Source organism: Schistocerca gregaria, chromosome 3 (genome assembly GCF_023897955.1).
Source record: "Schistocerca gregaria isolate iqSchGreg1 chromosome 3, iqSchGreg1.2, whole genome shotgun sequence".
NCBI lineage: Eukaryota > Metazoa > Arthropoda > Insecta > Orthoptera > Acrididae > Schistocerca > Schistocerca gregaria.
In genome coordinates this window covers 853,553,007-853,568,923 of record NC_064922.1, presented here as the reverse complement: position 1 = coordinate 853,568,923, position 15,917 = coordinate 853,553,007, and the positions used below count along the sequence as shown (strand labels likewise).

General features: G+C 41.6%; 1 protein-coding gene across 2 annotated transcripts in view; it reads left to right on the top strand.

The window, feature by feature from the left end:
* The window catches only part of LOC126354803 (huntingtin), a 472,584-nt gene that overhangs the window by 101,002 nt on the left and 355,665 nt on the right, over positions 1-15,917 (top strand). For both annotated transcript variants that reach the window (XM_050004721.1, XM_050004723.1), the window contains exon 12: positions 13,529-13,684. In XM_050004721.1, coding sequence (XP_049860678.1) covers positions 13,529-13,684 — 156 coding nt within the window. The remainder of the gene's footprint in view (positions 1-13,528; positions 13,685-15,917) is intronic.

Below are 15,917 nucleotides of genomic sequence, written 5' to 3'. Positions count from 1 at the left end.
GGCGGGCAGCTTGGAGGGTAAAAATCGTAGAGGGAGACCAAGAGATGAATACACTAAGCAGATTCAGAAGGATGTATGTTGCAGTAGGTATTGGGAGATGAAGCAGCTTGCACAGGATAGAGTAGCATGGAGAGCTGCATCAAACCAGTCTCAGGACTGAAGACAACAACAACAACAACAAAGGTTTCTACTCATTACAAAAATATACCTAGACACACAAAAAAAATACTAGACTACTTACATTTCTAAGAAAGTTCTTGTCATGATGCATTGCTCCATAACTACATTTTATTGTGAACTATGTCCTCATACTGTGGCAAGTTTAACCACAGTTGATTGCAGCAATTAAATTTGCACTGTATCTAAACAGATATGGTGGAACTGTGATTATTAGTGTCAGAGCAACATACAAATTTCTGTCTGGTAGTGAATACATTCTCAGATCCTGATTCACAGCAAGTTATCAGTAGCATTACTAGGCGGCACTAAAACAATCCATTACAGTTAAGAAAATTTACTGATATTTGTAATGACAGTAGAAGAAGAAAAAAACAATAATCATGAGCTGAAATCTTTCGTTTTATAGCATGTAATATACAACATCTGGCAGGTAGTAAAATTAAGTTTGAAATAAACAAAAAAAAAAAAAAAAAAAAAAAAAAAATTCTTACAGGCAACTCTGTATATTCTGTAGAAGAAATTTTAATAAGCTTTTATGTGTTGCAAAAGAATTGCATGCTTATTTCAGTTATTAAACTAGCTGTTTTTACTTTCATATACACTCACCTGCAAACGATCAACGTGCAGCCATATTTATACATTACATAGATGATTGACTTTTTCCACGCAGGTACAATATATGCATAGTACAAGAGATCCACAGTACACATGGCCAATTGGCTTAAAATTAATAATTATCACACAAGTGTGACTTATTCTGACGTGAGCCAAACAATCTTTAGGCCCTTACACTGCGTTGGCTGTGATCATTCCATTGTAGTGTATATATTATGTATCACCTGCCCAATTCAGACCACCTCCACTCTAATGGAGAAATTTGTCTTTGTTATTCATATGTGCATTTAAAAATGAAAAAAAAAGTTGAGAAACGTTAAAAGTCGATCTAAGACAAAACACAAGATGTTAAGGGTGTGACGCAGAGAAAACACAAAAATAATTATAATTGCTTCCAAAACGTGTGTGCGCTGCAAACTGAATATGAGCCTTCTGAGTTTTCTGTGTGTTATTCAGGGCAGTGCAGCAACATGCATGGGAAAGTACGTAGCACTTCTGCTAGAATAATGTTCACAAATGTTTCTCTGAAATATGAAATCTCCATGCCATCTTTAGTTTACTCTTTGATAGCTCACCCACATGATGCCATTTTAAGTGTGGATAAATCTGTATCTGGTAATTGTTGCCAACAGTATATCTAATAGGATGTGTGAGTAGTTCTATAAACAATAGAAAATGCTTGACATACTTTGATGAGCCAGAATATTATGACCACTAACCACCACGAGAGTGAACGGCACTTGTAATGTTGTGGGCATGTGACACAGGAAGGAAAGTGTATAAGCATAACAGAGACAAGTGAGAAAAGATTCTAGCAGTGATATTGTATACACATTAGAAAACTCACTGACGTAAGAAATTTCGGCAAAGGGCACTTTGTTATAGCCCAGTGTCTGGGAACAGGCATCTCGCAAATGTCAAAGGCGGTTGACTATGTGTGTGGTGCTGCTATGGGATTCTGTATACATATCGTAATATAAATAATAAACAGTTTCTAAGTTTACACATATATTTTACCATAAAGAAAGATACGCATGAACACTGCATGAAGTACAAAGGCAGACTGAATTAAACATCGCGGCTCGTAAGAGCAGTTAATGTTCCAAAGATTGTAATTTGTGTGGTTGATGTGACCTATCGACACCACACAGCCCCCCCCCCCCCCTCGCAGTACGACTTACGGCTTATGAGGCCTGAGGGGGGGGGGGGGGGGGAGGGCGGCATGTGGGTGTCAGGTCAGCGAGGCGTGAGTGGTGTGAGGCAGCCGACGCACAACCGGAAGCTTCCTTGGGTCGGCGTGTGAAGGTGCTGCGTGCCGCCGGTCCAACTTGTAATCCAAAAACCGAGGGGGGGGGGGGGGGGGCGGAGGAATGATGCGTCGGCCAACTTGGGAGTAGCAGTATGGGAGAGGAGGCAGCGTGTGAGTGTGCCTTCCCCAAATGCATACTGAGCCGTCCGAAGAAATGAAAGCTCGAACACATGACAGGTCACACTCTTGTGGGAGGGACAAGCTGTGCACTATCTTGATGTTGAGTTCCTCGGTGAGGGCCGGGTCTGTGCTGTCAGTGAGCAGTACAAGCACACGATTATCGAACACCATAATTGACACATCGTCGACGTTGTCTGGTGGTACATTCCAGCACAAAACGAAGGATGGAACATCTGCGCCTCAAGTACCTGAAATATCTTCGAAACCTGTGAATGGGTATGATGATGATGGTGAGATGCCTGAGGAACTTGCGAACTGCGGTGGCGACTTGTTGGACGGAGAAAACCCAACTGTAGGTTGAATGGACTCATTAGCGGGTTCATCAAAAGAACATGTTCTCGGGCAGTCCGACTGGGATGCCAGAGGGGTGCCGGAGTCTGTGAGGGGCAGGCTTGAGCCTGTGTAGAGAAACAGTTTGCGGACGATCTTTTATCATAATGCCGAATGTCGTCTCACCCCTCTGGAATACTTTGAAGGAGCTGAGGTAAGGGGGTTGTAAGGGTTGTCTGACAGAGTCATCCCTGACCATGACTTGTAAGCAAGTGCTGAGTGCGGTCGACACTTAAGTGTCAGGTGGGGTATGGCTGACAGGTGGGTGTAGCTGTGTGTTTCTAAAGTCTGCACGCGTCATTCCGATAAAATCTGGAAAAGAGGGGGATCCCCAGGATCTTGGGGCAGGATTAGCCCGAGGTAAAACCGGGTTTTTGCCGAAAACGAATTTGGAAACTGTCCCATGTAAATCTGGTTTAAATGTAGAACGTAGGCCCAGCAACACCCAAGGAAGTGCCTCAGACCAGAGACAGTCGTGGCACCTGCGCAGTTTTGAGGGTGTGGTGCCATCGTTCCACCAACCTGTTGTTTTGCGGGTGGTAGGCTGTCGTATGGATCTTTTTAATACTGCAAAGATTACAGAGAATCATAAAAATGGCAGATTCGAACTGTTGATCCTGGTCGGTTGGCTTGGTGGAAGGGCAGCAGGACCTTGTAATCGAAGAACAAATGAATCCTTTGGCCACTGTTTCTGTTGTGATGTTGGGTAAGGGGACAGCCTCCACCGAACGAGACATTCGGTTGGCCAAGATAAACCTGTGGCCCTTCGAGGCAGGGGACCGATAAGGTCGATATGTACATGACGGAAACTTCCCTTAGGGATTTCAAACTTGCCGAGGGGTGGAGAGATGTGACATCCTATTTTGTTTTGTTGACAGGAAATGCAGCTGCGTGCCCGTGTTTGACAGTCCCGTTTCACTTCTTTTCACACAAAACACTCGGTGAAGAGGCGAGTGGTGGCTTAGATGCCAGGGTGAGTGAGATTATGGAAGGCATCAAAAACCTGTCAGCACAGCGTGGGCGGGAACAAAGGCCGCAGAATGCCCGTAGAAGAGTCGCACCACACTGCGTCCGAAATACCAGGGAACTTAGCCTTGGTAAACATGAGCAAAGACTGCAGGTCCATGAGCAGACCCTGAGTGTCCTCGTCCGAAACCTGTAGAGCGGCGAGGTCGGATTAATTGATGATACTTGAAACGGCATTGATCCGCGGGAGGAAATCAGCAATGATCTTCTTCGTGCCTTTGATGTAGTGTACGTCTGTAGTAAATTAGTAAATTGAGAGACCAGGTCGAAGTGGTGAAAGTGTCGGGTGGGGGGAATCCTCTGGCAGTTTGCAGAGGGCATCTGCCAGTGGTTTGTGATAAGTTGGAATGAAGAAAGGACGGCCCTCGATGTCAGTTCAGAAACGTTTGATGGTCCCGTACACTGCCAGTAGCTCTCTATCAAAAGCGGAATATTTCTTCTGTGCTGTAGGCAGGTTTTGGAGAAGAAATGAAGTGGTGAAAATGTGTCGCCTTTGCTCTGTTGTAATACTGCCCTGATCCCGATGTCACTGGCATCCGTAGTGATGAACAAATCTGAAGACGGATCAGGGTGGCAGAGTATGACTGCGTGAGCTAAAGCTGTTTTAAGAGCCCTGAAAGCCTTTAGCAAGGGTTCAATCCAATGGACTGGTTTAATGCCTGAAGTTTGTTTGCCGGAGAGTGAGTCTGTCAGCGGGGCCTGCACGGCAGCAGCAGAAGGTAGATGACAGCGGTAGTAATTTATCGTACCGAGGAAATGTCCGAGTTCTTTGAACGTAGCGGGGGGGTGGCAATGACGTGACAGCCTGCACGTGGAATTTGGGAGGCTGTATTCCATCTGCGGAGATAGTGTAACCCAGAAATGTCACAGAAGGCTGATGCAGTTGGAATTTTTCTTTGTTGACCTCGACACCGTTGGATGCCAAAGTCTGGCGGATCTGGGATAAATGATCTTTGTGGTCTTCAGTTGATTTTCTGAAAGTGAGTATGTCATCCAGGTGTGCGAAGCAGAATTCGAATCGTCGTAAGATTGAGTCAATGAAATGTTGCCATGTTTCTGCCGCATTCTGTAAATCGAATGGCATGAAGTTCAACTGGAACAAACCAAGCGGCATGATGATCAGTCTTTGGAATGTCTTGCGGCGCTATGGGAATCTAGTGATAAGCACATTTGCAGTCAATCACACTGGAGATTGTGACGCTTGATAACGTGTGAGTGAAATCGTTTAGGTTTGGCACTGGGTAATTGTCCATGATAGTGCAAGCATTTAAACGTCTGTAATCACCACACATTCAAAAAGAACCGTCGTATTTGGTGACGATGTGAATTGGTGAAGACCAATTGCTGTCCGATGGCTGTAGGATGCCTGCCTCCAGAAGTTTGTTAATTTGCTGCCGGGTCGCGCACAAGTTAATGGGGTTGAGGCGTCTAACCTTTTGTCTAATAGGAGGGCCGACAGGTTATCATCTTGTGTTAGTTAGTTAGTTAGTTAGTTAGTTAGTTATATTACTTGTTCCATGGATCATGAACACGATTCTTTCGTAATGATGTGGAACGTGTCAAAGTACACAAGATTCATTTATCCCAAATAATCATTGTTAGTCTTATATACGGTACAATTGTGAATGCTTACTGTTTTTCTTTGGCCTATGTCTAAAAATTCATCTATGGAGTAGAAGGAGTTGTCATTCAGGAATTCCCTTAACTTACTTTTGAAAGCCGATTGGTTGTCTGTCAGACTTTTGATATTGTTTTTCAATTGACCAAAAATCTTTGTGGCAGTATAATTCACCCCCTTTTGTGCCAATGTCAAATTCAATGAACGGTAGTGAAGGTCACCCTGCCTCCTAGTATTGTAGCTGTGGACTGTGCTATTAATTCTGAAGTGATCTGGGTTACTAACAACAAATTTCATTAGGCTGTATATATATTGTGAAGCTACTGGCAATATCCCTAATTCTTTAAATAATTGTCTACAAGATGATCTTGGATGAGCCCCAGACATTATTCTGATAACACGTTTTTGTGCAATAAATACCTTCTTTCTTAGTGATGAATTGCCCCAAAAGATGATTCCGTAAGAAAGCAACGAATGAAAATATGCATGGTAAGCTAACTTACTGATGTGCTCGTCTCCAAAATTTGCAATGACACTAATAGCATAGGTAGCTGAGCTCAATCGTTTCAGTAGATTGTCAATGTGTGTCTTCCAGTTTAAATTCTGATCAATACAGACACCCAGAAATTTTGAACAATCTGCTTTAGCTAAAGATTTTCCCCCACACTCTATATTTATTTCCGGTGTTGTGTCTTTCCCTGTACTGAACTGTATGTACAGTGTTTTTTCAAAGTTCAATGAAAGTCTATTTGCGGAAAACCACCTAATAACTCTTTGAAAAACATTATTTGCATTTTCCTCAGCTGATTCTTGCTTTTTAGGCTTGATTACAATACTTGTGTCATCTGCAAAGAGAACCAAGTTTGCATCTTCATGAATATAATTAGGCAAGTCATTAACATATATTAAAAACAATAAAGGCCCCAAGACAGAACCCTGTGGTACCCCATTCTTAATACATCCCCAGTCTGAATAATCTGATGCCCTTTGTGTACTATGTGGGTTTACTGTTTCAACCTTCTGCATTCTACCAGTTAAATATGAAGTGAACCATCTGTGTGCTGAACCATTCATTCCATAGTACTTCAGCTTATCTAAGAGGATTTCATGATCCACACAATCAAAAGCCTTAGAGAGATCACAGAAAATCCCAATTGGTGATGTTCTACTATCCAGAGCATTTAAAATTTGATCAGTGAAAGTATGTATAGCACTATCTGTTGAAACATCTTTCTGAAAACCGAACTGACATTTAGTTAAAACGTTATTCCCACTGATGTGTAAAGTTACTCTTGAGTACATTACTTTTTCAAACACTTTTGAGAAGGATGTCAGAAGTGAAATAGGACGATAATTGTTGACGTCTGTCTTGTCACCTTTTTTATACAAGGGTTTAACTATGGCATATTTCAATCTGTCAGGAAATATTCCCTGATTCAATGAGCTATTACATATGTGGCTAAGAACTCGACTTATCAGGTGTGGACAAGATTTTAGTATTCTATTGGAGATACCATCAGTTCCATGTGAGTTTTTATTCTTAAGTGAATTTATAATTTCCTAAATGTCAGACGGTGAGGTTGGTAGGATTACAATTTCATTTGTTTGCACCGGGAATGCCTCTTTCATATAGAGTTCTGCCCTATCTGGTGAGCAGCTGCTGCCTGTATTTTCTACTACATTTATAAAATGATTATTAAAAATATTTTCAACCTGTGATTTTTCATTTATAAGCTTTTCATTGTGCTTAACAGTAATACTGTTGTCCTGTGACCTTGGTTGCCCTGTTTCCCTTTTAACTATATTCCATATTGTTTTAACTTTGTCATCAGAGGTGCTAATCTCAGACTTGATACACATACTTCTGGATTTTTTTATAACTTTCCTTAATATATTACAATATTTCCTATAATGGTTGTGCTTTTCTTCATCTCGACTTATTCTAGTGTCTTGGTATAGTTCCCATTTCTGGCTACAAGAAATTTTAATCCCTTTAATCAGTCACGGTTTTTCATCAAGTTTATTTGAATTATGATTCACTAATTTCTTAGGAAAACTGTTTTCAAATATACCCACAAGTTTTATCATGGAATAAGTTAAATTTAACATTTGCATCAGGTTCCCGATAAACATCCTCCCAGTCTACCCTTTTCAAGCTTTCCTTAAATTGTTGAATTGTTATATGGTTAATTGGGCGTATTATTATTATTTTTTTTTTTTTCACATTACTGTATGGAGCAAAGTCATGAATTGAAAGTAGCTGTGCGTCGTGATCAGAAAGCCCGTTCTTAATAGGATAGGTGCTTACTTCTTTTGATTAATCTTGGTCTATGAAAATGTTATCTATCAGGGTGCTACTGTCTTGTACAATACGAGTAGGAAAATCAATGACTGATGTCAGATTGTAAGAGCAAAGTAATAGTTCAAGGTCGTTCTTCTTGCTTGAGTGTTTAAGAAAATCTACGTTAAAATCTCCACAAATGATAATGTGTTTTCCCTTTTCTGACAGATAACTCAGCAAGAGATATAGGTTTTTAAGAAACATTTGAAAATTTCCAAGTGGGGACCTATACACAGTCACCATTATGAATTTACCACTGTCCAATTTAAGCTCACAAGCGCATACTTCAATGTGCTGTTCTACACAGAATTTTGTGGTTTCTATGTTTTTAAAACTATGTTCCCCCTTAACATAAATGGCAGCTACTCCTTTCTCCATATTGTCTCTACAAAAATAAGTTGCTAGTTTATACCCATTAATATTTACATTTTCCATTTGTGTAGTTATACGATGTTCAGACAGGCACAGTACATCAACTTCTGTTGTATTTTTAATATTCTCATAACAAATTATTAGTTCGTCTATTTTGTTCCTTAATCTCCTGATATTTTGGTGAAATATATTAACACAACTGTTTCCTCTACCTTTATTCAAACCATTTATTTTTTTACCTTTAAGAGCTGGCTGTCTGGACATCTTGTTCAACCTAAAAAAGGTGCCCCTATGCCCTTTCGGGTCACAGGGGTTTTGCCTTGAGTGCTAGTGGCCCCCTTTAGACGACCTACAATTAAATCAGCTAATCTATCCTTCCCTAGACTATTTAGGTGCAGGCCATGTCGAGTGTATCCCCATCTCCCAATGCTACCAACAGGCACTGTATAAATGTGTGTTTTTGCACCATCCAGCAGCTGCTCGCTCAACTCTCTGTTAACTCGCCAAACAGAAGGGTTAACCGAGGGCTGATCGTAACGATGCAATACCTCAACAAAACCCACATTCGTACATCCTGTTGCAGCTCCTATTTTATCCAGGTCACTCTTAATATCATAATTCCTATCCTTAGCCAGGCTGTTTCCTGCCCCACCTATTACTATCACCTCATCATTCTTGTCAAAGTCCCTACAGAGTGGTCCTATGTCTTCTATCACCTGGCTAAGCCTAGCACTTGGCTTAAACAAACTCATGACCTGGTGGTGTGTCATTCTGTCAGTGACAGAAGAGACTGAGTACTGCACAAGAGGCTGAGTAACGTTCTGACATGGAGTTTTGAGATGAGTGGGGCATGATAAGGCGTAGCCATTAGCGGGAATGGGAAAAGCCAGCATGAAAGTCACATACCTATAATGCGAATGCGGCGTGCGCTTGTTTGTAGAGGTTGGCTGTGCACGCAGCACAGAGTGGAGTGGGGCGCGCAGCGACTGTCTGTTGTTTACTTTGCCTTGAGCAACTGGCGCAGGCGAGAGAGATGTTGGTGTTGCGCAAGGGACAGCGACAGCCACCAAGCTGCTTGGCTGGCGTGCGGGAGAGGGGGAATGTTTAACAAGCGGGGAGGCTGCCTGCGTAGTGGGCGTGGTCGTGCTGCGAGAGCAACTGTTATTAGAGACACTGTTTGAAACACAAGGCACTACACATAGTGGGTGCTTGGGTGGTGCGAAGGTCACTGAACCCTAATCATCACATGCAATGAATGTTTTTGAACTAACCTGATGAGTGTTCGAATTGATGCTTGGCGATTAAGTTTGATCCGATGAAGGAACTGCAGATTGCAGTTTCAACAGTGAGGTGTGGGCCACAGCGAGCTCATTGTAAGTGTGAGCAATGTGTTATTTCAGCTCGTTGTTCTCCCGGCTGTGCCGTATTCTGAAAGTAGGTTAGTGTTGCAGGTCACAGTCTTGTACGTGAGGGCAGAACACTTGCGAACTAAATCCAATGTTGTGGTGGAAACAGAATGAGGAGAATGGGTGCCGGAGCACGGTACCTGAGTGTTAGACAGGTGGTGTAACACTGAACACTGAACACTGGATTACGATCGGGGAGAGCTTGTAACGGGACAAAAAATCCATACCGAGAATTGGTTCGTTGATGTCGGCGATGTAGAAGGTCCACAGGAAACGTGTAGAAGGGGATAGGTGCACCATCACTTTCACAGAACCAACAGTTTGTAACGTTAATGCGTTGATGGCTCGTAGGATAGACTGTGTTGGTGAAAAGTCAGTAGGAGCCAACAGTCGAGGTATGATAGACACGTCAGCACCAATGTCAATTAGGTAGACAAACTGTGATGAAATGTCTGTCACGTATAAACGACCGCTTGGCCTTGGGGCAAGTGGATGGAGTGCAATGTTAGGGGTTGCCTGTGAACTTCTCTGCAGGACTCGGCATCACTTAGTTCCTGCGGTCGGCGTTTGGGTGTTGGCAAGGTAACCTGCACTTCTTGGCCTCAGCCCCAAAAATCTTATGGTACCAACAGTACACATGAGCCGGATAAGGCAGTGGCGGCGACTCTGACAGTGGGGGAGGCTTGTCCTTGTTGATCTGTTCTGGGATGTAAACCGGGATGTATGGAGCATGGATGATTCTTGAGTCTTGGAAAGAGGAGAACGCGAATGAGTACTGCCTGGTGGCATAGAAGGCATGGAAGCGGAATGGGCCCTGCCCTGCATTCAGACGGCCGGTAAACAGGAGGTGTAGTGTCACACAGCAGTAGGGGATGAGCTGGGTGTTTCTGGCGCAGGAACACATACAGCTGATCTGTGATGCATAGGCGAGAACTGATATACTCGAAAGAGTGTTGCAGTAGATGTATCTGTAGATCGGTAGGGTGATGTCTGGCATTGTGTGTTTACTCACAAGTAACCTGAGGCGGCGCTAAAGTTGCGACAGAGTGCAAACCCCCAGGTGCCCTTCGTACAGAATCTTGATTATCAATTCCTGTGGCAAGCAGGCATGTCGGTCCAATATCGTATTCTTGGCGAACTCGTACTTCGGTGGTGGTGGAGGCAAAAGCAGTAGATCACAAATTAAATCCGAGTGGTCGTGAAGGTGTGTGACCAAACATAGGAACTTGGAGTTGTCATCAGTCACTTGATGCATCTTGAAGAGGTGCTCCAGCAGTGCGAACCATGAAACTGGATTGCCCTCGTATAGGGGAGGTAGCTTGGGTAGGCAGCTTGGAGGTGGAGATGAAGGTGGCTTCAGCGTGTCTTGGAAGGCCTGCGGTCCTACTGCACAAGAGTTCATGCTGGAATCCGGCACCACTGGAGCGGAAATGTTAATAGCACACACGTTTGGAGCAATGGCTTGTTGTAATGTCTCTGAAGACGCCCGAAAACACAACATGGCAGGCACGGTTAGTACCGTGGTAGGACCATAAAACACTGGTGAAACCTGTTGGCGGTCGCACTGTCATAGTACATCATTGCTGGGCGAAGAGGCTATGTTGAGTGTACTCGTACCCAAGTGATAGTGAAACTGGGCCGCCGATCCGGTGGTTTATAATATACTTAATAAACAGTTCCCAAGTTTCCTATATACACATATATTTTACCATAAAGACTGATACACACGAACACTGCATGAAGTAAAAAGGCAGGCTGAATTAAACATGGCGGCTCGTAAGAGCAGTTAATGTTCCAAAGATTGTAATTTGTGTGGCTGATGTGACATATCGATGCTACACTGTCATGAGTATCTACAGAAAGTGGTTGAAGGGTGGTGAAAACACAAGTAGGCGACAAGGTCTTGGACATCCATGGCTCATCAGAGAACATGGAAGTAGGAGGCTTCCACACTCTGTAAAATGGAATAGGTGGTGATCTGTGGCAGATTTCACAAAAGAGAACACTGCTGGTCAGGTAATGGTGCTTCAGAGCACTCAGTGTTAAACATGGGGATACACAACAGATGAGGCTTGTGTCTTTTTACATTGATCCAACATCATTGCCAATTATAATTGCAGTAGATGCAGGATCATGAAGATTGCACTGTGGATCAGGAAATGAGCACCATACCATGGATACTGGTTGGTGAACACAGTAGCATGCAGTGGGGAATGTTCATCTGGGCTTCTGAGTGACGTGTGGCAGTAGTTGAAGGCACCTTACCACTGTGGACTGTATAAAAATTATTGTGGATCACCTGCATCCCTTTATGTGGGATACCTTGCCTGGTGGCGATGCTTTTTCCAGCAAGATAACTGTGTATTACAAGGCCAGAATAATGCTAAAGTGGCTTGAGAAGCATAAACATGTTGTCCATTATATTCACCTGATGTGAACACGATGAAACACAACTGGGACACTATGGCCACCACAGGCTCATAATTACATTCCAAAGGTGGAATGTAGAAGCTCATAAAGTTTTGTCTTATCATTGTAAATAATTATGTATTCTTAATTTTTGCTACAGTCATGCATGACAGATAGTGACACATCTCAAGCTCCACATCCATCCCAACCATTGCCTTGATCATTCTCCAGTACCATTTTTCTTGTGGAAAAAATGATCATGGTGGCATCCAGCACACAACCTAACAAAAAAATGACCCATATGTATATTCAATAGACTCCAGTATTCTGTGGTAATAGACCAGCACATTTACACTGTTGCATGAAACAACAGTTTATAGAAATTTTGACTATAGTATTTTTGTCTTTTATATCAATAGCCATAGAGGAATCTGAAAATGTTTGTGAGGTTTTACATATAATGGGGGTGATGACTGTTAGGATCAAAGCAAAAATTTCTTGGCCTGACAGTGAGAAACAAACAATAGTTAACACACAAAAAATGCACTTACATTTCCACATTGCCTACTTAATGGTCAGGGTGATTAGTCCAGTGTTTTCCCCTTGATCAGATTTTCACTTTGGGAAAGTTTGTAAAATACCCATCCACAGCTACCGTATCATCATTAAAGGCTTAGATGATGGTAGCACTTTCAGAGTCCCCAGCTAGGAACCAAGTTGTGGCTCTCCACACGGACGCAGGTGACAGTTGCTGCTGCTACCAGGCATTGGTGTGGCCGGTAGCCAAACCAGAGAGAGAGAGAGAATATTAAGAATGGTTGTGCACTTGGTCATAGCTTTGTGTAGACAGTATGAGAGTGTCATAGAAATACTCAACAAACTACAGTGGAAGATGCTACGAGAAAAGTGCACACCAGAGAGCTTTTTTCACAAAATTCAGAGTGGCCACTTTCCATACCAAATAAAGAAACACTTTACTTCCTCCAGCATAGATCTCATGTAGTTGCCACAAGGGTAAAATTAATTCCGATAAAGAGAGATGTACACTGTCTTTTTTTCCCATATCGTCCTTGTATGGAACGGGTAGGGGATAAAATGATTTCGATATGCTATGTACTCCCCACCACACACCAGACAGCTGCTTGCAGTGTGCAGATGTATATTTGCAAATGAGGGGCTATTTATTATTGAGTTTTACGAAAAGTATACCTCTGGCATAGTGTGTAATAATGAGTGCATCACATTTGTTAGAGGTGGAAGTCAGGCATGGATTGTCATTCAGATTCAGAATCTTTTATATGTATGAAGCACAATATAATTGTGACTCTAGCTTAGGATAATTTCATAAGTTTTAAAATAACTATGTTCTCTTTTGTTTTACAATTTGTCAGCTGAACCAACCCCATAAGATATCCTAGCTAACAATGCCACACAACATTTACATTTTAAAAATTTCAGTTGGTTGCAATATTTGCCAATAACTACAAATAATATTATGCATTTGTTAAAATAAAAGAAAGCTAGAAATGAGAAATTGATTTGGGATGTATTAAAAGGTCAAGTCAGCTGCACTCAACGCGATTAGCAGGCTTCCGACCTGATTTCAAGCAGCTACACTACTTTGCCTGTCTCGGAAGGTGTTAATGAGAAAAAATTGTTTATAGCAGTCTTAATTCTTTCTGTATTTTCATCAGCTCTGTAGATTCAAAGATGTAGGTTGAAATGATATGTATATGTTTCAGGGGCTACGGGATGAATCTTCAGTTTGTTGTCGTCACACTTTGACTGCCATTGGCCATTGCCTGAACCCTCTTCTGGAAAGTGTTAACAGTGTTGATTCTATTCCAATACTGAATGCACTTCCTATAGTTGTGAGGAATCCCTACTGGCTAGTGAAGGTAAGTGATTGTTCTTATTTATAAATAGGTAGTGTGTTTCTGAAACATCACAGTAACTGATAAGAGCTGCACATTGGCTGCAGAACAGTGTGCTCTTAAAATGGGAAGAGCTGCACATTGGCTGCAGAACAATGTGCTCTTAAAATGGGATATAATTAACACAAACTGTAGGTGTTCTGCTGGACGCTACAGTCTGCAGTTCTAGGCGCTACAGTCTGAGCGACTGCTGCGGTCGCAGGTTCGAATCCTGCCTCGGGTATGGATGTGTGTGATGCCCTTAGGTTAGCTAGGTTTAATTAGTTCTAAGTTCTAGGCGACTGATGACCTCAGAAGTTAACTCGCATAGTGCTCAGAGCCATTTGAACCATTTGTAGGTGTTCCAACTTTTTCATCTTGTTAGATTTTTGTTTGATGGGCTGGGATGCTTACCAAGTTAGAGTAATACGTGAGAGGGAGGGAGGGAGGGAGGGGAGAGAAAGAGAAAGAGAGAGAGAGAGAGAGAGAGAGAGAGAGAAAGAGAGAGAGAGAGAATAAAAAGAACAGTTGTGCACTTGATTATAACTTTGTTTAGACAGTATAAAAGTGTCACAGAAATACTCAACAATGAGTAATGAGGAGGAAACATGACTAGCCACAAGTTCTCCCATATGTTGGCAAATATCATGAAAGTTATGCAAAATTCTAAAAACATATTATGTTAAAGTAATTTTCTGGCCACCTGAAAATACCTCTGCTTCTCTCAGCTTGATAATGGATGATCTGTGTTTGCAGAAACCTGAAATCTGTGGAATACCATGTCAATGGGGCAAAGCCTACATTGGCTAGATCAAAAATACAGCACATCAAAAGTGCGTGGAATGTTTGTGTCTTAATTGTCTTGCAACCTAGTGGTTAGCTGTAGCTGGGATTCATATCTCTACAGTATGTTTTGTAAATTATAGTGGTATGAAAATCGTGCCTCTAATGAGATCCTCCTGAGATTCAGTTATTAAGTAATTTGTGGAAATACATTTATTACAAGAATTTCTTAATTAAAAGGATAGCTTTCAACGGAATATGGTAAGACACCTGGTAACTTTTTTTAAATTTATTCACAAATACAAAGTGGCATGTCCAGTGACAATTAGTCTTATCAGTTTGACTACTGAGCTTTAATTCTGTGGGCACACAATTTGCAGAGGGCATGCCTGCTATAATACCAATAAGCATGCCCCAGATGCAACAAAATTCATCACAGAGCACTAAATTTGTCAGTGGTACTCATACAATCAAGACCAAACCCAGATGTGCAGTTGTGTAACCTTTTGTTTAAACATAGGATGTAATCTCATAATTAAATTCACCAGAAGATGGCTGCATCATTGTCAGCTGAAACATTAAGGCGAGCAGTCAAAATCATTCAGTGTCAGTTCCAAAATCTCATGGAAAACTTTGGGATATGGTATTGTTCTTAGATTTTTTTTATATATGCTGCTATAAATATGCTATGTAACTTTACTGTGCTGCAACTAGTTGTGACCATCATAACCTGGCAGATTTTAAAGCTTAAAACAGTATATACTACATGTTTGTTAAGAAATATGTTGCATACGTAGGACCCACTTGCTTCTAGAGCATTAACTATACTTGAAAAATATTTTGCAATAATGTGCATATGGTACATGTCATTTTAAGCTTTAAAATCCGAAAACATAAATAGTCAAAACTGGCTGCAGCATAGTAAAGTTTGACAGTGGCTTTTTGGTGACGTACATGTACAAATGTCTTCTGTTAAAGCTGTGGAGCACAAACTTAAGATCATCTAGATTTTTGGTAACTGTAGTTTTAAAGTGTAGCATATGATCCAACAGCACAAATGATGACATCCCGAGGGTAACCCTGAGAATAAAATTAAAAAATCAAACACTTTCTTTTGGCATTTCTGATCAAATTGATGTTTTCAGATATAGAAATTGCTTTTGCCATCAAGTGTACACTTTTTCCTTATGTTTTATCCATTCCATCCCTTCATCATTTCCCAGCTCTGCTGGTATAAATAAATCTACTTGTTCCCTCACTTGAACGTAGGTATCTCATTGCTCTTTTGTTTCTTCTTCTTATGTTTTATTATATAGTTTCTTGTTATTTCTAAGCTTGCCACTAGTTGATCCTGTTACATGTTATGCAAAATTTTATTTTTGCATTGTTACAGAGTGAGGTGGGCTATATTACTTTTGTTCCAGGTTCTATCGTA